The sequence below is a fragment of the Rousettus aegyptiacus genome, unplaced genomic scaffold, assembly GCF_014176215.1.
Source record: "Rousettus aegyptiacus isolate mRouAeg1 unplaced genomic scaffold, mRouAeg1.p scaffold_m13_p_2, whole genome shotgun sequence".
Lineage (NCBI taxonomy): Eukaryota > Metazoa > Chordata > Mammalia > Chiroptera > Pteropodidae > Rousettus > Rousettus aegyptiacus.
The window spans coordinates 150,467,346-150,494,178 of record NW_023416295.1 but is presented as its reverse complement, the minus strand read 5'-3'; the positions used below and the strand labels follow the sequence as shown (position 1 = coordinate 150,494,178).

The 26,833-nt window shown below is 35.5% G+C and overlaps 2 protein-coding genes across 5 annotated transcripts in view; both read left to right on the top strand.

The window, feature by feature from the left end:
• Nucleotides 1–222: 222 nt before the first annotated feature.
• Nucleotides 223–17,655, top strand: LOC107508624 (serine/threonine kinase receptor associated protein). Its single transcript, XM_016140565.2, has 10 exons — nt 223–641; nt 1,407–1,542; nt 7,459–7,540; nt 8,075–8,147; nt 10,284–10,380; nt 11,040–11,177; nt 13,132–13,268; nt 15,127–15,276; nt 15,819–15,884; nt 16,602–17,655. Exons 1-10 carry the CDS (start codon nt 530–532, stop codon nt 16,661–16,663), a joined length of 1,053 nt encoding a protein of 350 aa, XP_015996051.1. The 5' UTR covers nt 223–529; the 3' UTR covers nt 16,664–17,655.
• Nucleotides 17,656–25,309: 7,654 nt separating this feature from the next.
• DERA (deoxyribose-phosphate aldolase) overlaps nt 25,310–26,833 on the top strand; it is a 201,262-nt gene continuing 199,738 nt past the window's right edge. For 3 of the 4 annotated variants that reach the window (XM_016140566.2, XM_016140569.2, XM_016140568.2), the window contains exon 1: nt 25,320–25,445. In XM_016140566.2, the coding sequence (XP_015996052.2) occupies nt 25,415–25,445 (31 nt within the window). In that variant the 5' untranslated portion in view covers nt 25,320–25,414. Of the gene's footprint in view, nt 25,446–26,833 lie in introns of all 4 variants that reach the window. The other variant, XM_016140567.2, reaches the window with a different exon arrangement.

The window sequence follows — 26,833 nt, the reverse complement described above, 5'->3', positions numbered from 1 at the left end:
TCTCAGCCCGGGAACAGCACGGCGGTCCTCGTCTGGTCAGCTCGCCTAGAGCGCCTCCAGGCGCCGTCCGCAAGCACTGCCGGGCCGACATCACGTGCCCTACGTGCCGATCTCGCGCCTCCGCGTTGCTGTTCTAGTCGTTCCATTAAGTCTCGTCTGCCGGGCAAACCTGCCTTCCGGCCGAATCGTCACTTCCGACTGACGCTCAGCGTCATTGGAATCGTCACTTCCTGCCGGTAGCGGTGTGGACGGTGCGGGTCGTGGCTGCCGGTTCCCTTGTTCTCCCCCTCCCCTACTTTCTCCCTCCCTCCCTCTCCCTCCCTCGGCGGCTGTCGGTCCCCTGTCGCAGACTCCCTGGCCCATCCCTAACCTTTTCCTGACCTCGGTGGCCCCGGATTGGCTTCCTTTTTCTGTTTCCCGGCCCAGCCCCCGTGTCAGGGCGGGGGCCGTGAGGAGCCAGAGGCGCTGCAGCTGAGAGAAGAGAACCAGACGACCCTCGGCTCCCCAGCCTCCTCGCTCCGCCGCCGCCATGGCAATGAGGCAGACTCCGCTCACTTGCTCCGGCCACACGCGGCCCGTGGTTGATTTGGCCTTCAGTGGTATCACACCTTATGGCTATTTCTTAATCAGCGCTTGCAAAGGTAAGCAGGGCCGCTGATCCGGGTTTCCAGAAGGCTAAGACTGGAACGGAAGGGAGTGGAGCCGGCACTCCCCAGTGCCGAAGGGGTGGTGGAGATCTCAGTCTTTGAGATGAGGGCCAAAGGAGTAGTGTTAGGGATTCCGCAGCTAGAGCTAATAGAAGCTTTTGCGACATCTCTGCCAAAGCTAACTTTGCCTCCAACTAAAGCTTCTCATTTTACTTTTATTGCTATTTCTGGAGAAGCGAGACTGCACACTTGCCTAGACATCTCGGCCAACAAACCGTAAATATCTTTCAAGGGTTTGGGGAATGGAGAAACTAGGCCAGACTAAGTAATACCTTACCAAGGCTTGTCTCTTCCTGTTGTCTCATTGGCTGTTCATTCGTGGTATTAGTCCTATTTTTTAAATGGACACTGAGAATTAGGTTAATAAGTTTGCCCAAAATAAGACTCAATTTTACGTTGTTTTCATGCAGATTGTATTCTTACCACCTAATTACAAATGCTTTACAGAGAACCTACGGCTCAGTTCTTCAGTTTATTTAGTTAACATATGTAGTTGCCTATAAGTTAATTTATTTGCGGACATTCTTAGTGACCCCCAGTAGTTAGTAGGGAGAGAGTAGTTAGACAACAAAAGCAATTTTCTACTTTGTTATTCAACATAATCACTTTGTGTTTGAATCTTAGGTTTTAAACTATCTGAATGTCCATTTTTTAAAATCTGAACTTCTAAATCACATGTCTTTTAAAATATTTTTTTAGACGGTAAGCCTATGCTACGCCAGGGAGATACAGGAGATTGGATTGGAACATTTTTGGGTCATAAAGGTGCTGTTTGGGGTGCAACACTGAATAAGGATGCCACCAAAGCAGCCACAGCAGCTGCTGATTTCACAGCGTAAGTATAATCAAAATGGCCAGCTTTGGCCGTCTCTTCAGGTTATGTTCTGAAATGATCAAACTTCAGCCTCAGTCTCTTCATCTTCCATGGTGCTGCCAGTTAGTTGTCTTCCTAAAAACAGATTTCATCATGTCACTTCTTTAGTGATTTTCTTGCCTGCCTTCTACTATTTCAGTGATTCATGGCCTTATGTTTATTTGAATATTTTCAAAGAACCTGCGGATCTTTTAAAATATTCAAATGCATGTATCTGAGAAATTCGGATTTAATTGGTCTGGGGATGGAGTGCCCAATAGCAGTTTTCCCCCTCCTTTTTGAAGTTGTTCTAGGTGATTCTGATATGCAGCCTTAGAACCATGGGCCTAAAAGTTAAATTTCAGTTGTTGGCACTTTAAACTTTAGCGTCATTGTAGTTCATCTGCATCCTGTAGGTCTAGCTATATATTGTTGCCAGAATACACCTTATCTATCTTGCTTTTTGGCTTTTGCATAAGTTACTAGAGTGACTTGTAGTGGCCCACTTTCCCCTTCTGGGCAAGTTTCATATGTATTATCTTGGTATCCAGTTCCTAACTGTGTTTGTGACTTAGCAGACACTTAAATGTTTAAACTAATGAAGGCACTGTCAACATCTATTGTATGTATGGTAGATTTTATTAGACTTAAGAGTCTGGAGAGTAAAAGTGGTTTTGGTTTTGTTCTGTTTTAAGGACAGTTTCAAACTGGGGAGCAATTGTAAGTATTTTGCTCCTTTGTTTTAAGCAAATTAACATGCCAAGTTTTATTATGAAAAATAAAGGCAGATTGATAGTGGTGGTGGATACATGACTATGTGTTTGTTGAAACTCAAAGACTATATCCCACAGAGTGAATTTTACTTTGTGTAAGTTATCAAAATACAAATTTTTAAATGAGAGGGAGATACAGTTTTATATGGGATTAAATTAGACATGATGAGAGATCAGGAGGAAAAGTTACGTTAGTCTAAACTTTTTTTCTGTGTCTTCAATAAATAAATTCTGTCTTTATGCATAACCACTGTAAGGTTTTGTGCTGTGCCCTGTTAGTGTACATAATATTGATAATATTAGGAACTGGTTGATTTTGTATAAATCCTTTTAATGTCAATAGCTTCAGGTCATATTGCTTTAGATGTCAGCTTCACCGCTTATGATGTGACAGAGACTCTGAATGTTAATTATGGAAGGTGAAAATGATGCCCAGATAAGGAACACTTATGGAATGCTAGAAGGTGGACGTGTCTATTTCCTCTTTTATGTGCTTTCGGCACTTTTGTAGTACTTAACTTACTTATGTGTCGTTGCTTCTTGAGGCCAAGGGCCATGTTTTCTATTTTTTTGTATCCTTGGCTTATTTAGTCCTTATATTTATAAATGAAAAACTTAAAGAAAATTTTCTTAAAGTAGAAGGATGAATTCTGTATCTTGGTTTTGCTTCTGGAACATTTATGCTTGGTTGTCATGATTATAGCTTTTTTCCTTCTTCACCTCTTCCAAGAGTTTGTTTTTGCCATTGGAAATGAATGTCATTGATTTTATAACAGAGCTAGGAAATTGAGATTAATAACTAGATTTCAAATATGCGGTCAGTAGATATTAAAAATGTTGTTACTGAAACTAGGTCTCAGTCTTGTGGTGATAAGTTAATATTTAGTAAAGTGGTATTTTAAATTAAATATAAGCTATAAATAGAACAAGGTTTTAGACACTATAGACGTTAGCATTAAAAGAGACAAACTTTTGCATTGCAGTTCTGGGAAGATCCATTTTTTGTTAACCTCTGTTCTGTGTTATCTCGTCCTGACAATTACATGAGCAAATGCTTTATCACTTACTGCTTGATGGTCTTTCTCTGATCTTTAAAAGACCTTTGCAAAAGCTTGTTAGGAATGATACCTGTCTCTATAAAATCTGTGAAGACTCTTGATTTGTACATTTGACCAAATTGTAATGGCTAGTCCTCAGGAAAATAAAGGGCATTAGATAGAAATCACTATTGATGTGAGAATTACTCTGAAATGAACAGAGAAAAAGTAATAAAACATGGCATTTTGGATATTAAACAGTTGTCGTGAAAAGAGTAGTCAGGATTTTTTCTTTCTGACAGCATTAATAACTGAAGTCACACATTCGAGGATATGTCTGGGTAGGTATTCAGTGTTGTTGTGCTTTCTTAACATTTCAAGTCTTAGTGTCTATGTTTACAAATGGTAATACAATCTTAACTGCTGGTTTAGACTTTAAATCTGTACTTGAATTCTGGCTCCATTATTCAATAGCTCTGTGACTGAGAGAACTTTAAACTTTTTCTGTTTCATCATCTGTACCAATGAGAACAGTTACAGTGCCTAACCTCAACCTGGTATTGGTTGTAGTATTAAATGAGTTTATGTTTCTAATATTTAGAACATTGCCTGAAATCTAATAGCTACATGTTACATTTGTAAGGTAACAATGATAGCTACCACCCCCACTATACCAAAATCGTATATGTTATTTTGGAACTTATATAGCTAAAGCCGTGAAACCTTTTAGTTTCATGCAAGGAAGTTTGAGTAGATGTGAATATCAAAAAAGAAATACTGTTTTTCCCTCTCAATTAAGGCTTTAAGGTGCCAAGAAACAGTGGGAAAGATATAAGGATTCCCATTAGTCAGGCCTGAATTCATGTGCTAGGCACTCTTTGTATTTCCAGTTTGATCATGGGATGCATCTTAAACTTTGGTTTTTGTATCTGTAAAATGGGTATAAGACCAAGTGGTTGTGGAGAGAATCACAGAGATCTTTTTGTGTCTGTTCCATGGTAGGTGTTCAGTAAATGATAGCTGAGACTTACTCCTCATTTATTCTGTGTGTGTCTGTGACGTGTGGAAGTGTGTGCATTCACTGTGTATATTTTCTTTTAATGACTTGTTACGGGCTCGTTGTTAGGAACTTGATCCAGCTAAAGAATAGCTCCCTCTACTTGCCAAAATAATCATAATTGGTATAAATCATTTTTTAGAAAGTTCTTCCCCCCCCTCATTCTTATGTTTCTCAATTTTTTTTTTTTTTTTTTTTTTTGGTTCCTGTTTCTTGTGGAGAAAAAATATTCAGCAGGCCTAATCTGTGGGTCAGTTTAGAATGTTACTGTGAAGGGACTTAGGTAGTCAAAACAGGTGACGAATACACTGTCCATGAAACATCATCCTCTTTATATCTTCTGATTCATAAAGCGAATGTTAGCATTACTTCCCATGATCCTCTCCTCAGCACTTCCACTTTTGAAGTCATCTGGAGAAAATGCCAAACGTAGAGGTTTCCTGCGCTACGTTTCAGCGCACTTGAGTAGATCTGGGGTTGGGCCTGGGAATCTGTAGCTAACCAAGGGTGTATAATCACTTTTTTTCCCTTGTAAAAGCCAATAGGAAGATCTAATTTTTCTCTGAATAAGGTTCTCAGTAAAACAAAGGTGTTATTATATCCTTTTTGGTGACTTGGTTAACATATTAAGATAGGTAATTTTTTGCCCCAAAATAGTTTGTTTTGTTCAGGTCTTAAAGAAGATAAGTAGCAGCTCTTCTGAGACGGTGGTGAGTCCATTATCAGGATATGACAAGTATTGAACAGAGAGCATTGATTATTATATTCAAGAAATTGGGGATGTAAGGATCAGTAGTTCAGGGAGATGACAAGTATTTCATGAGTTGTGCAGAAATAAATACTATAGGATTAGCTGATGAAAGGATATTGGTGATGATGTTTCATTGTCTTGAGTCCTGCACCCAGCTAGTTAATAACAGTTTCTGGCCTGGAGATTGAAATATACATTAGAAAACATTTAGGTTATTCTGGATTCTTTTTAGGAATCTGAGCCCTTTTTTAGGATTCTTATTGTGAATAATAGAACTATGCCAGTAAGTACAAGGGATTAGAAAATGCTCTGTCAGAATGCCATCTTCAATTTTAGTATTGTTTCTAAATAGGAGGAAAAAGACTGAAGATGCATTGGCCCCCTGTATAATACTGCTTTGCTCATGCCCATTCTTTTCTCTTCACCAGTGAATGTATGTGGTCTGAGCAAAATCTTAAGATTTTATGGAGTTCTTGGAAGATTATTGAATACACTCGAAATTAGTAATTCAGAAGACATTGCCCTGGGTTCTGTTGAGACTTGGCATCATGTGAATAACTAGAATAGAAATTTCAGATAGATTTGATATTTTTTTCACTACAGCAGTTTGGAATCAATCTTTGTGAACTCTTATCACTGATTTCTCTGTGATTAAGAGTAAACATAAGTTACAAATAAAAAGCAATGCAAAATTAAAAACAGTACTTACTTGGTATAGGCTGAAATCTGTGGAGGAACAGACAGGAATGGTTACTGGAGGTGAGATAAATAGAAGGTTTCATGAAAAGATAGCTTTTGAACTGAGATTGGGAAAGTAGGTGTGGGCCAGAGTTGAACTGGAAATGGGAGAGATTAGTTCAGGTTTCCTTTACAAGGAGAAGTCAATACTTGAGAGTTTAGTAGCAGTACTGCTCATAGTTGACTTTATTTTTCTCAGAATATATTTATTTAGCCACTCACGTGCAAGGTTTATGTTGTAATGTCATCATTTATTTCTGTTAGATGGTCATGTTTCTTTACCCTTTGTACATGCTTGTCAGCAATGGCCTTTCCCCTTTTTTCCCTTGGTGTGTTTCTACTTGTTCTTTAAGACTATTGACTTCTAGTGCTTAGATTTTTCTGGACTTCTGGCATAATTAGTGGCTTGGATTTTCTGTTTCTATAGCTATGTACATTTGTATTTTAATTATATTTCATGTGTGATTTAATGCACATTTTTCTCCTCAGGTAAAGCTCTACAAAGGCAGGAATTTTCTTTGGGATCATTTCTTCTTTTTGCACCCTAGAACTAAGTCTAGAATGACATAACATACTTGATGTATTTATTGTGTACTTATTAAGTAAGCGAAGAAAAGATACCCGTGCTTTTATTTTTTTCTGTTTATTTTTCATTTTATTCCTAAAAATTAATGTCAGTTACATTGAAATGGAAATCTTTATGAAGCGTGGCTTGTTTGCTCTTAAGGGTTCTTTTCTTTGCATGCAAAGTTTCCTTGTTTATTTTTCAGTGGTTTCTCTTGGTATAAAATGCATTCTTGTTTTTTTCTTCTTTAAGTGTATTTGGGGGAACCCTTAGTATTTTCGTAAAGTATTAACCATTATCCCTTAACCTATAGAGACATATATATGTGTGTGTGTATAGACATACAACCACATATATTTTGGGTTGGGGTGGGTCAGGGAAACACAACTGAGAGATTAAAATTTCTCAGTGTTAGCATTATATAGTGAAAGGCTGATATTTTTGGAGGAAGTTAATTGGAGTATGATTTGAGAATTTAAGAACACTTTGAGAAAGAGGTAGGGAGAATTTTTTTTTCCTACTGTCTTGATTTAAAATTTTATTTAACTTGCATCAGGCCCTTTATAAATTTTTAAAAAGGATTTCTTTATTTTCATTTTTTGTTTTGTATGTGCATGAGGGTATAGAATAGAAAAAATTGGAAAGGTGAAACTAAAAATTGGTTTAAATGTTTTCAGTCTTGACAATATGATATTACAGCCATAGGCTAAAAATAAAAATAAGGATATGTTCATGGATCTCATTTACTTAAATTCGTATGTCCTTTCTGCTTTCAGATTGGTTTATATGGCTTTTACAGAAAAATTTCCTTTAAATCATTTAAATATTTTATTAAATGAACACAAACAGTGGAGGGCTATTAGAAATAATGGAGATTTATAATGTGTTTATGTAACATTTCACATATGTATTTTATTTGGTGATTAATCATCAAATTACCATTATATTTATTTTTTAATTTTTCTTTTCACTTTTAGCAAAGTCTGGGATGCTGTCTCAGGAGATGAATTGATGACCCTGGCCCATAAACACATTGTCAAGACTGTGGATTTTACGCAGGTATCAGAAAATAGAGTTTGTTTTAGGGAGTTAAATTGCTTTTTGTATATTTGGTTTATATTTGGCTTTGGGGAGAAATATTTGGTGTATATTCATTTATATTTGATTTGTTTGTAAATTAAGCTATACAAATTTATTTTTTCTTGGTTAATGATATGAGTCTTTTAAAATACTCTGGAACCCTTGTATTCTCCATCTGAAATGCCCAAATGCAACAAACATCTGAAATGCCCAAATGGTTCCCAGCTACTTTTAATAGAGAGGGGATAAATTTGATATCATCAGAGAACTGCTATTCAGAAGGATGAAGAGCAGGATCAGGGCAGATTGAGAGAATTCATGTGGTAGGTAGTATAACAGTTGAGCTAGAAAGCTTATAAGGCTTTAGCATCTTCTCAGAAGTGAGTGACATGGGCTGCATCTCTTTGTGACATATGTGAGTTTTGTTTGGATTTTATATGGTGTTGAAGTTTCAAAGTGATATAACTATTAAAATAACTAATCTAGTAACATTTTACTTGTGTCTATTTTCAGGATAGTAATTACTTGTTAACTGGAGGACAGGATAAGCTGTTACGCATATATGACTTAAACAAACCTGAAGCAGGTAAGCATGATTTATATGTGTTTGTGGTTTTATTTTGTTATAATTTAAATAACTTTTTTTTTGATTAATTCATGTTCATTTTCAGTATTCAAATTTGGGGAAAAAAATTAAAATAGCCAAATCACTGTTAATATCTTTTGTTTTTGGCTTACATTCTTTCAGTCCTTTTTTCTATGCAGATTAGTATTTTCATATTGATTTATTTACTAATTATGCTTGTGTAGTCTTAAAATTTAAAAACTTATCCTGAATAAATTATTGTCATGATGTTAAGTTTAAACAGGTACATAACAGTGTTAACTACCTTTTGGTGAGAAAGAATGGTTTTCTGTAGAAGGTGAGATGAGTAAGAATTCTCTGTGTACATAGAGTGTTCAGGTTTTTGAACTATGTGAATGTATTAGCTATTTAGAATTCGCAATAATTTTTTCATGTCTGTAAATATTCTTTCTATTTTTAATGACTATGGTTATCCATCCTATCAATAAGTGAATTAACTTATCTCCTATTATGGCCTTTTTGGGCTGTTTGCAAATTTTAAATATTATAAGTGTGTATGTTCAACATTCTTATAAGTTGGAAACATTTCCACAATTGTTTCTGTGGGATAGCTCCATAGAAATAGAATTGTTAGAACAGAAAGGAGGTACACTTGAAAGCCATTGATTACAAGTGCCCTCCAGGGAAGTATAAAAATATATCTATGGCTAACCTATTCCAGCAAACTGATAATTTTATATTTGCCAATTTAATAGAAGAAAAAATGATTCTGTTATGTTGATTCGAACTTTAAAAAATTATTCATGAGGTTAAAATACTGTTGAATGCTATTTTAACATATTTCTGATTTTGTAAACTAATTGCCTGTTCCTGCCCTTTGCCCATTTATCTATTGTGATGTTGTGATATTCATCTTTTCCTTACTGATTTAAAGATTCTTCTGATTTGTCATTTGCTTTTAAAATTTTTAATAAGGTTTATGATGTACACATTTGAAAATTTACATTGTGTTTATTATATATTAGTTCATATCTTAAATTTTGTATCATGGACATTTGTTGTGTATTCATAAATCAGTATACTTTAGAAGTTAGTAAGAAAGTCTAACCTATATTGGAAATTAAGTAAAAAAACATAGCTAAGTACTCTGATTTCACCTAATCAGTACAATTATCTGATTGAGCAAGGTTATTTAGGGCTTAGGTGGACATTTTTATCTTTTGCCTTTCTCAAAGGTGTTTATTTCAAAGTGGCTCTTCCACTGTCCTGACAACAAAAATAATAGCAATTAACTGAGCTTTTACTGTATGTCAGATACTAGGCTAGAAATTTTAGATATATATTCTCATTTGATCTCTTCATTCAAACAAACTATGAGGTATAGTGACTATGTTATCCCAATTTATAGATGAAGAAATGTAGTAAGTAACTTGCCTAAAGTCAAAGTAATGTTGAATATCATTGCCTCAGTATCGGTTTTGCCCAGATATAACCGGCGTTGTTGTTATTTAATCTTTTGAAGGGAAAGTTTGCAACAGAGACAGGTCCTGCACCCTTTTTTTGATACTTTGCTCTTCAAATATAAATTCTTGTGGGAATACTGCACTGCTTTTTATTTATTTCCCTTTTCTCCTTCCAGCCCCTACATCCCCCCCTTTTTTTTCTGTTAATACTAAGAGTGACTTGGATGAGGGGCCCCGCGTTAATGCTAGTACTAAGATTAGCTCTGGCTGGCTTGTTCCGTAGTCTATATTCTTATGAAATTATACCACAGTAGTCTTTTATTTTTTTTGTGATACAATAATGCTTTTGAAAGCAGAAAGGTAGCTTGGGAGTGGAGTAAGTGCTATAGTCATTCTCGCTATATAAAGCTTCACAGTTCTTAGATTCCTTGTCATGCAGATAAGTTTGTGTTCCAATACAGAAAAAACTAAATATATTCTCTATAAACAGCAAGTTTGAATTGTGCCATACGTTAGAAAGTTGCAGTCTAATTTACAATGAGTCCTTTTATTGTATTTTTATTTATTTTTTCAGCCAGGACCATCTTTTATTTTTACACATTTAATTATTCCAATATTGTTCATTTTAAAAAATTAAAAGTTAACAAATGTATTTTAATTGTTTCATCTTAAGAACCTAAGGAAATCAGTGGTCATACCTCTGGCATTAAAAAAGCTCTGTGGTGCAGTGAGGATAAACAGATTCTTTCAGCTGATGATAAAACTGTCCGGTAAGTGACTTTTATTTAATAATTTAGAGTTTGAAAAATATTCTACCTTAGAGCTTATATTTTAGATATTTTTTTATAACTATACGTAGGAAAAATTATCTCTGAATATCAAAACTTTAGCTGCACATAGGTCACATTCTTCTGGAGCTACCCGTTTACTATTAAAAATAACAATTCACAAAACAAAAAGACTGACACCTATATAAGCAGATCTTCTTAACCCAGGTCAGTGGACAGCTGGCTATAGGGGGTCCATGAAACCCCTGATATTCTATACACAATTTTGTGTTCTGATACCAGATATATTTTTCTGTGGAAAGGTGTAGCTATCATCAGATTCACAGAAATAGAGTGTAAGAACGTTATTTGGAGCAACGCTGAAATTAATTAGATTAGGACCTTAGTGTGTATAATACCATAGTTTTGCAGAATCGTTTAGGAAGTATATTTAAGTGTTGAAGTTGACGTCACTAATAAGCTGCCAAATAATTTGACCTTGTTATGGGAACCCAAAACTTCTCTATGTATCACTTGTAATTTATGAGTTGGAATGAAGGTTGTTTTACAGGTATGATTATTGGTTAATCTACAGATATAATTAGGATTTAAGCTTTTTTTGAAGTGAGTAAATATCATATTTTCCTTTTTCTCTTTTACAGCCTTTGGGATCATGCTACTATGACAGAAGTGAAATCTCTAAATTTTAATATGTCTGTTAGCAGTATGGAATATATTCCTGAGGGAGAGATCTTGGTAATAACTTATGGACGCTCTATTGCTTTTCATAGTGCAGTAAGGTATGTTCAAGAAGTACCTTTATTTTCTTTTTTGGCAACGAAGGACAACACAGAGTACTTAAAAATTAGGGCATATGTGAAAAAGTATTTAACACTTTTAAAGATAGTTCTTGGCCTATATAGGGAGGGGAATGTTTCCATAGCCACTAACAATGTGTTTTAAAAGAATTTGGTATACCTTAATCAGAGGAATTAATCAAATTAATTTGCAGATGCTTAGGACATTTATTGAACTTTTTAAATTGTATTTTTCTTTAAGGGATCATTGGACCAGAGCTGGAATTAAGGTTATTCATCACTATATAAAACCATTGTGATTTTGATTCTCCTATTTTCACTTTAAAAATTTGGAGACATAGTGATTTTATTTTCCTATTCCCAAGTATATATAGACCTGATGAATTTTTTTTAAACAAACTTAATTTTTGTGTCTATAAATATAGTAAATGCTTTTGTTGAATATGTGGAAAATATAATTTAAAAAAATTTAGTCCTGCAATCATAGATGCCAAAATGTTAATGATAGCTGTATTGTCTGCCAGTCTTTTTTTCTTTGTTATATATGTGTGTATATCTGTGTGGTGTTTTTTTACTCTTGGTTATTAAGACCCTAATGAGTATAATTTTGATGTTTTTATTTTAAAATATTCTTAGTAAAAATTCTTGGAATTTTTTACTAGTTGTATTGCATTGTAGGTTACACTAAGTTATGCATTGGTTTCCCTACTTTAATACTATAGTGAGCATTATGGTACATCTCTGAATGGTTCTTTATAATAGAATCCTGTAAATAAAATAATTCAAAGGATAGGAATATGTTTAAAGGTCTTAGTATACATGTAACTTAATTGATTTCCATAAAGATATCCTACATTATACTCTGACCAGCAGTCCTAAACTTTGTATAAAGGTCCACTGAGCTTCACTTAATGGCGGAAGGAAAGAGAAGGCAGTACAAATGGAGAAGAACAATTAAGAATGTAAAGGAGTTCATACACACACAGTAATTTGATAAAAATAGAATACTACTGCCAGAGCCATCAAATTACACAACTATGTTAATTGGTCACTTCTGCATTAGGACAACAAGCATCCCCGATGTAGACTATTGCCTTAAATCCCATTTTAGTAGCAGAGGTTTGCTGATCTATTGAATATTCTAACATTTGAGTCAGAAAGTTCTATTTAGTGATCATGGTTAATCGACTTCATGCTTTGTAGTGTAGGATGATGGAAATAGGATGGTGGCATTTAGGAGCTTGAATACTATATTTGTATTGGAGACCTTTCCGGATTTTTAGGGTTGGACCAGAAAAGAGCCGATGTCCAAACTCATTGATAATCAGGTGAAGCTATTGTTATGCATTGATTTTTTTATATAGCTATAGTCTCAAATTTCATTATTCTTTTACAACAAAAACTGAGCCAGTTTTATCATTTTTATATTTTATAGGATTGAAAGTTTATCTTGTTGGAGTTGCTTATAAATTCTCAGCAATTGAGAATAATATACAAATAATCCTTTATATTATTGCCTATTGTAAAAACTTTTTGCTTACAAAGATAATGCTTGTTTGTAATGAAAAAATCAGACAGTACAGAATTAAATTTTTTTTCAAAGCAAAAAAAATCCCAGAATGTTAGCTATCCCATTTTAATTAGCTAGCACACTCGTCTTGAGGAAGGTATCCGCTACCCAGAATGTGGCTATCCCTCTGTCAAAGTGTCTATTCTGAGATGAACTCTGCCTTGGCATAGTATCCTTCAGAACTTTTTTGCTAATACTATTGACAGGTCTTTTGATATTTTTATTAACATCACTGTGTTTGACTAAATATTTAATTATTCCTTGGATTTTAGAATTTAAGAATGGTTTAACTATAAGTATTTCCTTGTATTATTTATGTAATATTCAAAATTTATCAATAATTTTTTTTTTTTTTTTTTTTGGTAGTTTGGACCCAATTAAATCCTTCGAAGCACCTGCAACCATCAATTCTGCATCTCTTCATCCTGAGAAAGAATTTCTTGTTGCAGGTGGTGAAGATTTTAAACTTTATAAATATGATTATAATAGTGGAGAAGAATTAGGTGAGTTGTCCTTTTTCTTCCTATAAATGATGCAGTTACCTGTATCAGATGTTAGGTTTAAATAATTATCACTTCAGTCAACACCTCAGCAAATTTTTCAGCTAAGTAAAGCTTATAGCTTCCAAGTGAATAAAATGAAGGATTTTTATCTACTTTGGTAGAAATGTTTATAGAATTATAAACAAAGTATGATAAAATCAATTTACCTTTTTCTTTTAACTTAAGTTCATATTATGACATTTTATACAATAGTGCAGTATATTTATTGGGGGCAGGGGGCAGTCTTTTATGTCAAAGTAATATTAAGCAGATGCAAGATTTGTTCTTTCTCAAGTATGGTGCAGGTTTGTAGTTCCATCTACCTGGATCCCCTTCTTTTTGTGGGGAAACAGCTATAGCTTATTTTAGGGCTACCTTAGGGATCTGAATCGGAGGGGGGGTTTTCGATTTGTTTTTATTTTAATTTTATTCTTTTTTGGAATCTTGACTTTGGCTTCCATTTTCATGATCATAGTCTTTACTAAAGAAAAGGGAAAGGTATGCGGGATTAATTTGAAGTTAATGCACATCTTAAATTTACATTTATCTGATGGACTAGGTGTTTCATAATATAGTTCTCAGTATCTACTTTTAGCCTTCCCAAATAGTTTTTACGTTTTGAAATAATCAGTTTTATTTTTATTTTTCCTGTAAGCTGCCATTTTGTTTCTAGAAGTCCTGCTTTACCTACCATTCAATGAACTAAGCTTTTTAGAACGATACACAGAGAACAAGAGACAATTTTATATTTTGTTTTTTTGGGAAAGCTGATTGCAGTTGGATAAATAAAACCTTGGTGAATGGACTATATAGAATATTTTAATTGCTTACAGGTCACTTTTTAATGCTTGACTATAAGTGACTTTTAAATAAGAATTTTTAAATTTTTATTTAATGTCAGTTTTCAAAGTCTTAGAACATTTTGGCCCCATGTTTAATTCTCTTTGAAAAGGGGAAGTAAATCATTGCCTGATATCTGAGGTCACAGTTAGTGAATACCAGACCTTGGACCCAGCCATTTTCATTCCAAAAACTCATTCTTTCTACTCTCATGATGCTACTTTCATGATGTTCTCTGGTAGGACAGAGATGGGGGAAGATGGTACACGAGGGTCCTTGAATTGAATAGACATGGCAACAGAAGGAACATTGGTCCAGTGAGGAGCTTTAAAAACTAATAAGGTGATCAGGCTAAAAGTAAATGCGGAAAATTTGTAAATAATATATGACTTAAACAGAACACCACCATTGCTAATCTACATTTTCTTATTAAATTTCATAGGTTCAAATATATAAGGATCAGTATTGGTTCTATATCTTAATGTTCCTGTGATAGTGACTAGCAGACTGACTAGGTAATCTCGTAGGAAATTAAGAGACAGTATGTAAAAGGGCTCCATCTGGTGGCTCTCCATAGTCATAATTTAGAATTGGCTTCTGGTTACTTGGCAGTAAGTTTAGGATTATGGAAATTGGGAGTGAACTGATAGACTTTAGATCTAATTTCTGTAGAATTTAGGAGAAATTTTCATTTACTCCCTTTATCCTTCCTTACTGAATCCTCATTTCTTTTTTTTTTAAAGAGACCATCTGAAAACAGTATGCACTAGAGTTGGAAAGGGGTGATCTTACATAGAAATAGTGGATGTGATATACCACTTGATGATGAGAATCATTTTATTTTTAATTAGGCATAGTTCTTTGTATTTGCTCTTATGAGTTTTGCATCTTCTCAGTAAGATAGGTAGTATTTTCTTTAGTGTAGCAATACCTAACCAAATATTTATTAAATTATTTAATAGCCCTTCTCCTCTTTCAGAATCCTACAAAGGACACTTTGGTCCTATTCACTGTGTGAGATTTAGTCCTGATGGAGAACTCTATGCCAGTGGTTCTGAAGATGGAACACTGAGACTATGGCAAACTGTGGTAGGAAAAACATACGGCCTTTGGAAATGTGTGCTTCCTGGTAAGAATTTTTATTCAAAGTTATGAAGCTAAACTTTATGATTTTGTGTCATTTTTCTTTATTCTACTTCAATATTTCTGTCTCCTATAGATTTTAAATTATGGTTTACACAAAGAGAAGCCTGTGATTATAAATTGGCTGCTATATTCTTTGTTTAAATGTTTTTGTTGTATATACTATTAACTAAATTTTTACACTGGAACATTTGGTGAATGGAATGGACCTAATTCAAAATTTGTTAGAGGGCAATATACAGAATTCATGAGTAAATACATTTAGTCTCTGAGTAGCATTATTCACTGGTTCTTACTAAAAAGATAGACATGTTTCTAATGAAAATAGTTTTTGGTTCTAAAGTAGGTTAATGAACCCAAAAGTAATTTTGAGGAAAGACATAGATTAATTACTAAAAAAGTTGTAGATCTTAATATGTTTTTATCTTGTTGCTTGGAATAGTCTTGGTGTACTTTTCTTGCTTATTAAATACTTTATCACTGGTAATACTGTAATTCACATTATCATCATTGTTTTTCTTTTCATAGAAGAAGATAGTGGTGAGCTGGCAAAGCCAAAGATCAGTTTTCCAGAGACTACAGAAGAGGAACTAGGTAAATACTAAAGAACTTTTGTAGAGTCCTAGGGGATTTAAAATTGAAGTGTTATGTGAATTTTACCCATTGACAAAGGAAATTTATTAAATCTGAACATATTTAAATATTGGAAAGTTTAAATATGTATGTATACACATAGAACATTTAAATACCTACTACATAGTAAAAGGCACAGGGACATATGGACATGACTGATATGGTTACTCTTAGTGAACTTAGAGTCTGACTTAGGAGGTAGATGCTAAAATAAATAAATTTTTACAATTGCAGTTGTTATTTGACATTGATTAAGTACTTGTAGACCAAGTACTCTTTTCCAAATCTAGAATTGCAAATTGTAATGTGCCCTGATCATATTATAATACTGTGAAGTTTGAATGAATAAAGGAGCAGCTAGATCTTTCAAAGATATGACTTTAATTCAGTATTTATTAGACAGTTAGAGTCATTGAAAACAGATGAGGAAAGGGGTCTTTTGGAGGTTAAGTTATGATGTAAAAGAGTTAATAGGTAAAACACGTGAAGTCTGTCTTCATTGCTTTTTCAGTGGCGTAAGTCTAGTCATTAATGGTATGTGCACTTGTTCTCTTTTGCTTCCTCTCACCAGAACACTTTTTAAAAACTTTCTTGTTCCTTCATTATATAGAAATGTAGATTTATTTCTTTCCTTTATAAAACTGACTCTGATTTTTTTTTATTTTTTGGTAATTATAGAAGAAATTGCTTCAGAGAATTCAGATTCCATCTATAGCTCTACTCCTGAAGTGAAGGCCTGAGTATCAGGCATATGCCACAAATAGTATACAACTTATGGACTAAAATAAGCAGAGAAAAGCATCAGCCTTCCAGAGTTCCTCTCTGCTTAAGACAAACAAGCAGTAAATAATGAAGAATATGTATGAATTAGCTCCAGTGCTGGAACTAACTAACTTGGTATTACCTGTAAGTGAAAACGCAAGAGTATCAGATGAAGGCAAGTGGAGTTACACTCTTGTCGTATGGTGGTCTGTTGTCTTTTTAATGAATATGTGCAAGCCAACATCCAATTTCTCTTATTACAATTAGATTTCTTGTAACTGTTTATGTTATTATGGAGATGAAAAATATATTGGCCTATTTTTCTGACTTTTCCCTTAAAGCAGAAAGCCTTTTTTTTTTTTTTTTTTTTGCTTTCATTGTGAAGGGGGAATACATGATAAAGTAACTGGTTTGATTTTTTTTCATTGTACACTGCTTCTGAACATCTGATTGTTTTTAGTTGTTTAAATAAAATGGTTCCAAAACAAAACAATGTTTGTTTCTTGGGAAAAATTGATAGATAAGGAGTTTTGTTAATGGAAATCACCAGGAAGTTTTTTTTACATCATAGCTGTGTTAAAACACAATCTGATTAAAGAGTCTATAGTAAACATTGTTTCCTAATTTCAAAATTCCTTTACTTGCACTGAAATTTGCTGGGATTGCATTTACTTCCCATAGCAATGCTCAACCTGCCTTTAAACAGAAAAATTCAGAATAGTAACTTTTTACATGATACATGCTAGTTATAAGGGGAAAAAAAATCCAGAATTAGCAGAAAATCACTCAAAAATCCTACCACCCCAAAAATCTGTTAAATCGAGTGAACATTAATGCGCATTAGTACATCTGTCTATACAGATAAAGATTTTATGAAAATGGGATAATTGTAGACCTGTAATATTTATCTTTTAAATTCAGGTGGCATTCAAAAAGTTTACCACCTTTCCAATAAAATAGATCAACTTGAGTTTAGATTTGTAATGTATTTTTTTTTTAAATGTAGAGGGGATATTAAACTAGAATAACATCTCTGTCAAATTGTTTTTCTCTCTTTATCTTGTGAATGACTCTTGATAACTTTCCTTTAGAAGAAATAACCAGCCAGAGAGTTTTTGAAGGTTGTGGTAATCCGAAAAAAAGCACTGTAGGCTGTGACCACCTCAAAGGGCCAAAAAAGTGTAACATGGAGCCAACTAATGATCCACAGAGTCTTGTAGGATGATGATAATACTTTTCTGTCAGTTCTGCTGCATGCCTGGTCCTCACCTTGCAGAAGCAGTATTAGGAATGTGCTAAAACTCTAATTAGAGTCTTACTTATCCTAAATAAAGTTGAGATTTACATGCACCAGATTAGAATCATGAAATTGCTTGGTATTTATGAAATTTATGATCCAAGATAATTTCTTCTATTTAAGTTTCAAAAATGTCTAAAGACCCTATACAATTAAATGCTTATACCATCACCAGGTGGCATATGGCTTGGAATCTATAAGTGTTGTATTGAGTTAAGGTTGTAAGTTGAATTTCAGGCCATGAAGATCAGTCATAACATGCCATATACTTTATGTGGCTAGAATGTTCATGTTGGTTGTATAAGCTGTCAAGTTCTTTTGCTTTTAGCACATCTTTAGGTACCTACTTAAGTCATTTTATGTTTCAGCTTTTGCCAGATTATATAGAGTTGCTTAGGATTGTAAACTCCTTTTAACAACAGAGGGCATATTTTTAGGGATTTTGCTGGTTTAACTTCTAAGGATAGCCTTGTTTTTCTTTATAGCCTTGTATATACTGAACTTACAGATCACCAGGCAGGATGGGAATAACCAGTGTTTGGTATCCTTTGTGTATTGGTTTTCTATTGCTGCTGTAACAAATTATGACACATTTGTGGCTTAAAACAACACAAATTTATCTTAAGAGTTAGGGAGGTCAGAAGTTCAAAATGGGTCTCACTGGGCTAAAATTAAGCTGGCAGGGTTGTATTCCTTCTGGAGGCTCTAGGAATCTGTTTCCTTTTTCCACCATCTAGAGGCCACCAGTATTCCTTCTTTGTCTCATGGTCCTTTCCTCTGTCTTCAAAGCCAGCATCTTCAGATCTCTGGTACCTTATTTCACTTAAAAGGATACTCATGATTACATTAGACCCCCCTGGATAACTCCCATTCAAGACCCTCAATTGAATTACACCCACAAAGTCCCTTTTACCATATATAAGGTAACCTTCACAGGCTCTGGGGGTTAGGACATGGCTTTCTTTGGGAAGCCATGAGTGTGCCTACCACACTTTATAATGGTAGAATTTTATAGTAGAATTTACTTTAGCAAAAAATTCAAGTATATATCTACTAAAATTGCACTCATGAAAGTCTCCAGTGTCTTGTGTGTTTCAAACCCAGTGATTACTTTTCTGTCATCTTATTAAACCTTCAGCAGCATTCAATAGTTGTCTACTTCCTTGTTTTTGAAATATTTTTTCTTTCACTTCTGCAAAACCATATTCCTGGTCTTTAAACCTTTCTGACTCCTTAATTTGCCAATTCCTTTTCTGCTTTACCTCGGATCTGAGCTATGCCTTCTAGCTCTGTTCTCTCCAAAGGTGGGGTGGGGGGGAAATCCACTATTTTGGCATTCAGCATCTTTTATATCTTCCAAATTTCTGTATCCAACCTGAATCCCTGAGCAACAGAGTTTAATGGCATAGTTGAGTGTTCCACCTGAACTTTTCAGAAACATTTCAGATATACCTATATAAAATTTTAATTTTTCAACCAAACTCATTTCCTTCTTGTTACCTATTCCAGTAACTGGCACTACCTAACATTTTTTCAAACTAAAAGACAAATCCTCAACTCTATTCTCTGTATTCCCCATATCTAGTCTGTATGCAAGCCCTGTGGGCTCTTCTGAATCTGTACCTTGCCTCGTCTCCCTTGTTGCCACCTAGGCCAAGCCATCTTTATTTCTCAGACTCTTACAGTGCCTTCCTAATGATTCTCTCTTGCCCCTACTTCCCTCCTCTGCCTATATCCCATTCATCTTCTCTACACAGTCAGAAAAGTAATTGCTTTAGGATTTGAAGAGGCCAGTTGACAGCCTTGTTTAAATCCGTAGTGGCTTACCATTATATCATATTTTTATGATGATCTGACTTCAGCTCTCTGTGACCTTTATATTTTTCCCTTGCTTGTACTGCTCTAGCCAAAGCTGCTTTATTTCTGTCTCAAAGCCTTTGCACTTGATTTGCTATTTCTGCTACTTGGTCTATTGTTACCTAAATTTTGCATGACTAACCCTTTTCTCACCATTTTGTCCCATTTATTCACAGTTCTTAGCACTGAAGTTATGTAGTATATTTTTTGTCTTCATTAATACTACTTTTGCCTAGAAAGGCGGCTGGTATGTTGTAAGTCTACTAAATAGTTGTTGAAAGAAGTCCTTAAATTGGCACCAAATCTTACCAGACCAGAAAGGTTATTTTTCAGTTATCACCCATGCAGCAACCCATCCTCCCCTCTGAAGAGTCAGACATGGTAGGAACGTGCTCAAAGTCCTTTCCTCTCCTGTGAACCCTTGTACAGCTTCAGCTGACCTAAAACCCAGTTACCTAGGAGGAGTCCAGCTTGTATGATACGGCCCCTCATCTCCACTCACTCTCTCCTTCCCATTCCATTCTTGCTCTGGGCTTCCCTTCCATGTTCTAATGTCTAGTAGGTCATGGAAACCCAAATTCTTGCCCAATTTTTAGTAGTTTACCTCATGAATCATTACTTCCCAATTTCAGTGTCATCCAGAGGTTTCTTCTAAGAAACTGGGATTGAGTGTAGGTCATCAATTCTCTTGAGACTTTTTCATGTTAGTAAATAAATTTCAACACATTCTTGTTAATGGCTACAAAGTATTATAGTAAAGGTGTACTATAATTTATAGCAGGTTACATTTTTAACAGTTCAAGGGAATTAATTTAGCTTTTCTTCTTTGAGGCTGAGGTGGAGGGAAATGATTTTTCAGAAACAGCAACAAAATGGGGACTTGAAAGTGCAGACCAAGGGAAAATATTTCTTTAGTAGGTACTTAAGTTTTACACCTGTATATTTTAAAACAAAGTAAATTCCTAATGGATTCTATATGTTACTGTACCTGTTGATCTCTTACACTAGGGATATTCCTGAGGAAGAGGAATTACTGGAGCAAGAATATTCTCAGAAGGCTCAGCTTTTCTTTGCTTATCTATAGGAATGCATGATTTTTAGTGTGACTTGGTATCGCCTAGATCAGTGTGACTGTAAAGTCTGGAGTTTCTGAAGAAACAAGTGAGACATCTAACAAATTTACCTTTGGAAACAAGGCCAGAGTATGTAGCTAACTGATAACTAATGAACAGTATTTTATAGGTTGAATCACTGTATATAATTAATGAGAGAATGGAACTTAGGTGGAAAAGAACTGATTTTAGTTTATGGACCGTGCATATGACAATAGTCCCGCAAAACAATGAACCTGAAAAATTCTTATCACCAAGTGACATTGCAGCCATCTTAGCTGTCATAGTCCTGTGTTAAATGTTTTGGTGATGCTACTGTGAACCTGCACTGCCTGTCATAAAATTATAGTAAATATGTATAGTACATTATACTTGATAATAAATGACTTATTGGTTTACGTATTTATGCATTTTATTATTTTGGCGTGTACTCTTTCTACTTTGAAAAACAGTTTGCTGTAAAACAGTATACCATGTTATCCTGGCAGCAGCGTTATACACCTTATGTTTACCATGTCTCTTGATAGCGTCATTTTCTCTTGTGGTTGATTTAATCTTGTGTTTTATAAGTTTAGTGTAGCCTAAGTGCACAGTGTTTATGAAGTCTATAGTAGTGTACGGTAATATCTTAGGCCTTCGCATTCACTCTCCACTCACTGACTCACTCACCCAGAGCAACTTCCAGTCCTGCAGGCTGTATTTATGGTAAGCGCCCTATACAAGTGTACCATTTCTTATCTTTTATATTGTATTATTATTGTATGTTTAGGTGCACAAATACCATTGTATTACAATTGCCTATAGTATTCAGTATGGTAACATGTCGTACAGGTTTGTAGCCTAGGAGCAAGAGGCTATACCATACAGCTTATGTGTGTAGTAGGCTAGACCACGCAGGTATCTGTAAGTACACCATGATGTTCACACAACGATGAAATCACCTGACAACTCATTTCTACATGGGAAACGTAATTTCAGAGAGGTTCAATGGCTTATCTGATGAGTTTGGCTTCAGAGAGAGAGAATAAGTAAGTGTGTGGTCTGTAGAGTTATATTGCCTGGATTTGAACTATCCTCTAGCACTTACAGACTAATCTCTGAGACTTAATTTTTTTTTTTTTAATCTGTAAAGGGAGATGGTATTCTCACATAGGTTTTTTGGGGGGGAAATATCAAATAATTGATGTAAAGGGCTTACCTCATAGGCAGCACTTAATATTAGCTAGTATTACGTATTTATTCTATCAGTGATTGCCTAACTTTGCAATTTGGTGAACCAATAGATGAAAAAGCAGGGAGGTGGGCAAGATGGAACAGTCTTCTAATATTGCCAAGTGAAGCTATTAAAAAATAAAAAGATTATCACAATCTTCATAAAAGAAAGGACATTTTAAAATTCACGTAGTGAAGGCTGTGGTCTCTAAATGAAGGACTGTTTTTTAAATTGAAAAAAATTAGCTTCATAAAAGACTATAATTCTTATTTTTCTTATTTCATCAGAAATTCGGAATTAGATGGTTTGTAAATCTCCCTTCTATTTTGAAATAATTCAGTTCTAATATTCATATTCTTCCTTAGTCTTTCCTTCTTCTATACTTTTCCCCATTTAACTTAGAAATAACCGATCGACAGTCTATAGTATATTTACCTAAGGAACCTGTGAATGACTGCTTTTAGAAATCATAGAATTAGAGACCACATTCAAATGAAATTGGACTGGCTAAAACACTGGGCACTATAAGAAAATAGCACAGACAGTAATATACAATCATTCATCTAAGAAATATTGGCATCCTGCTATGTACCAAGTACTATGCTAGATGCTAGGCATGTGACAAACCAACAAATAAATGGTCAATGTCCTTTGGAATTTAACATTTGGATTACCCCCCTCTCCCAGGCCAGGTAGTTTTTTGAGACTTCGATATAAATATGACATATTATTAGAGCTTTAATTTTAATTGAAGAAGGAGTAGGGGTGGGAATATAATTTATACAGCAATTAAAAATTTATATTAACATCCATAAAAAGCAATGGCTTACAAAATTTCATAGATTAAAAGAATACAATAAAGGCAGTTTTACTCTTGTAAGAGCCAGTTTGGGCTATAGTTCCCAATTGGCATGCATAGTTTTGCTTTCCCCTGCCTCTAGATTGATGATTCTTTATCTAGGTTGATGATTCTTTATTTAGCTTGCATTAACATCATTTGAGGGAACTTGTTAAAAATACAGATTCCAGAGTCCTAGGATTCTGATTCAGTAGCGCTGTCTGTGGTGAAGCCTAGAAAAAGCTTTGAAAAAGACTCCGGGGAGGTCCTACTTGGCAGTGGTGGTCTATAGATCTTTCTTTCTGAGGTTTTGCCTTAGGGGTACTTCAGAAGTTTCAGAAGGCACTAAATTTGAAAGAGAAACTCCCACGGTGAACCTTGGCAACATTTCTCCATTAAAGAAACTTTTTTTGCATGCTATCCCCACTCTCTGAATGCTGCCGATTTAGCATACTTTCAAACTGTAAAGATTAATTCCAGATTAGTATTGTAGAACAGGTCGATTTTAGGAAAAGTCCTTGAGAAATTCTTGTCATATATGGCTAAAGGGTTTGCTGTAGGAGGCTGCCCTGATTCTAGTTTTTCAGCTACATTAGGCTCTCATAGCTCTATTGTTTTAATAAATTTGCATTATGCATGACTATATAATGAATGGTTTTAAATCTGGCTTAGAGTTGTATGTGCCTATAAAAATAGCATTCTATTTGTTGTCTTTGTACCTTTTAGTGATGGCAGTGTTCTCCAGGTGACGACCACCAGGAACAGACCTGTAGTTGAATAAACTTAGGTTTACTCACTTATCACAACAAGAGAATGCTCACCATGAGCAACTGTCAAGTGTCTCAGTAAGAGGATGTTAGAAATGACACAGGATTTGGGCTTGTGTTTGTTGATTTGGGGAAGGTTCAAGGAAGTAGGCCATTGTTCTGGATTGGATTGCTGTCAGTAAGTGGTGATAATTTTATGACAAGGCATCTTAATTCATACCTAAAACACAAGAATGGCTAAAACTGATGAGTAAAGAAATGACAGTCACTTATATTAGCCAGCACAGGGGCTGTTAGATCATTTTTGTGTTTTGGACAATGTTAATGTTTTTTCTGTGTTCATACATGATTGTGAGTGACCTTGTTTTATTGATTCACCGGAGTCACAACGACTCTGGTTGATGCTGGTGTTCTGTGAAATTGTTTATGTTTGACTGGAGAGCACAGTGGTCTAACTGAGTGCCAGGCCAGCTCCAGGCTGTCAGGGCCTGCCTTTCTCTTTCTCAAGGTTCAAATAAGGAAAAAACTTTCGTATGTGTGAATAGAATATAGACACATCCAAAATATTCAACAGTAGTTATGTGTTGACAAGGCCAAAAGGCAGCTCAGTGTAGGGGATTACTTTTCTTATTTAGCCCCATAATTGCCCTGTGAACTTGACAATAACATATTTGTTGGGCCTTGATGTGTCCTAGGTATTCAATAACATTCCAGGCAAATATATATTGATCATCCTGTTTTTACAGAGAGGTAGACAATAACATTCCTAGAACCACCGAATTATTAAGTGGAATTGCTGATATATTAAGGGATTCTATGCATTATGAACCTACTCAGTTTCCACTACACCAGGATGCCTCTTTATTCGGAATTTTGGTGTCTGTAGGTATAGCAATAGAGATCAAATACGTACGTGGCAGGACTGTTCTGAGGCTCAAACGCTAGCATCTATCTGAAAAGCACCTAACACAGTAACTGGCTCATGGTAGCCAAGCCATAACTAAGTTTTCTTTCAGCAGAAAGGAGAGGCCATTGATTTTGAGTACAGGTGAATTGACAAGTAGCCTTTTTTGATCGACTCCGAGGATTTTAACCCTTGGGTCACAGAAAAGCCAGGCTGAAAAAAATCTTAGTTATCACAGATTCAGAGTTTAGAGCTTCAAGAAATTGTCAAGGTCATTTCTTACAAATGAGGAAAATGAAGCTTAGAAAAGGCAGTCGATGTGCAGAGGGTCGGTGTCGAGCTAGGCCGACAAACCAGGTCTCAGTCCTAGGCTCCTTTGCTTTTCAGGCCACAGAGCTGCCTCCCTTCTTTATATGCAGTCTTACAGTTAAAAGTTTCTAAACGTTATTCCGTGCAGTCGGCAACTTAAGTATTTCTAAACAGATTTTAATAGTCTAATTTCCGAGGATCAGTGTTCGGATGCAACCTGGTGGAGAGGACCCAGGACAGGGGAGGCAAGATTTCTTCGCAGAGCTCTGCGCCTGGGGTCCTGACCACTCGCGCCAAGGTCTGCGATCCGCCCCCTAGGGGACAGGGGCGGGGCGATTGCCTGGTTCCTGTAGAACCGCCAGGAAGGAGGAAGGGCTGCCCCGAAGTGAGCCTGACGCTAAGGACCCCGCAAGTGCTGCAGCACCCGGTGCCATGTCAGCGCACAACCGGGGCACGGAGCTCGGTAAGGGCCCCGCGGATCACCCCATCCCTTCTCCCCGCCCCCCGCGTGTCCGTCCCCAGCCCCGTGCCGCCTTCCGCAGCGCGGTCTGGCCGCTTCCGCCACCGCGATCGTGGTGCCCCAGCGGTGCTCGTGGGCCGGGAAGTGGTGTGGCACCGGTGCCTTTCGCACCCCGAGCAAAAGCACAACCAGGAGACGGAACTCTTGGGCACGTTGACCCACCGTACTGGCCTTGGCACCCAAGCCGCCTTTTTGTAAGCAGAAGGACTAGGAAAGGATTCAACCTTCACCCTCCAATTCACTACTTTTACCTTCTAGTTCCCCAGTTGCAAAGAACAAAAACGAACCCCCCAAACCCCAAACAAAACCAGATAAAAACCCTCCTTGTCCACTCTGACTGTAATCCTGTGCTATTTAATGCTGGGTTTCTATAGATAATTTTAACGCAGCTGTATCCCAAAAGTGTTACTGATAGAAAGTTGTCAGGCCTCTCTCTGAACTATATAACTTATTGGAAAATGTGTGTAATTTTAGAGGTACGAAGATTTGTAAAAGTGCCTGAATTATTTCACCATTTTTCATTTCGTTAATATTATCAATTAGTGAAAAGAAAACTTAATTCTGATTTCCAAAATGTGAAAAATTTTTGATTCCAGCAGCAAAACTATGCTTGACCAAAGGTTAAGGATTTTAGTTTAAGCATTATAGCTTGTGGATCTGTATCCTGGATCTTCAGTTTAGCTCTGTGACTTTAGGCACATTACTTCATCACTCTGTGCTTAAATGTCTTAATTTGTAAAATAGTTATAATAGTATTTATTTTATAAAGTTGTTTGGAGATTAAATGAAAAGATGTAAATAAAGTATTTGATACATTGTGGACACCTAGTAAATATGAATAAGTAATAGTAATATAGAGAAAGTTCTGTTTATAGGGGCTAATTTTGAGAAAATTAGCTATAGGTTATATATAACATGTATAGGTACTTTTTTCCCACTTTAAAAGTGTCTGTTGTAACTAAACAGTCTAGATTTCAAGAGATGGTCCAGAACTTTTATTGAATGGTAAGAGCGTATCTTTATAAGACAGTTGATTTCCTCACCAAAATGATCCTCCTTTAGTCACTGCCCTTTACTAGATTATGTTTTAAACTCAAGTTCTCTCTCTGAAATGTGGACTTCAGTAATAAAGGCACATTCTCTAAATTAGAAGAGCCTGAAAGACGGTGAATGGGGAATAGGGATGAGGTGCAGATCTTACCTTGGTATCTTCAGGGGTGTGGCTGTGGGACTTCGCACTGTACACACAGAGGATATACATCATTATTTTCCCAATTAATTTTTCCCATTTATTTTTCTTTCAAGAAATACAATTAAAACATTTTTACCTT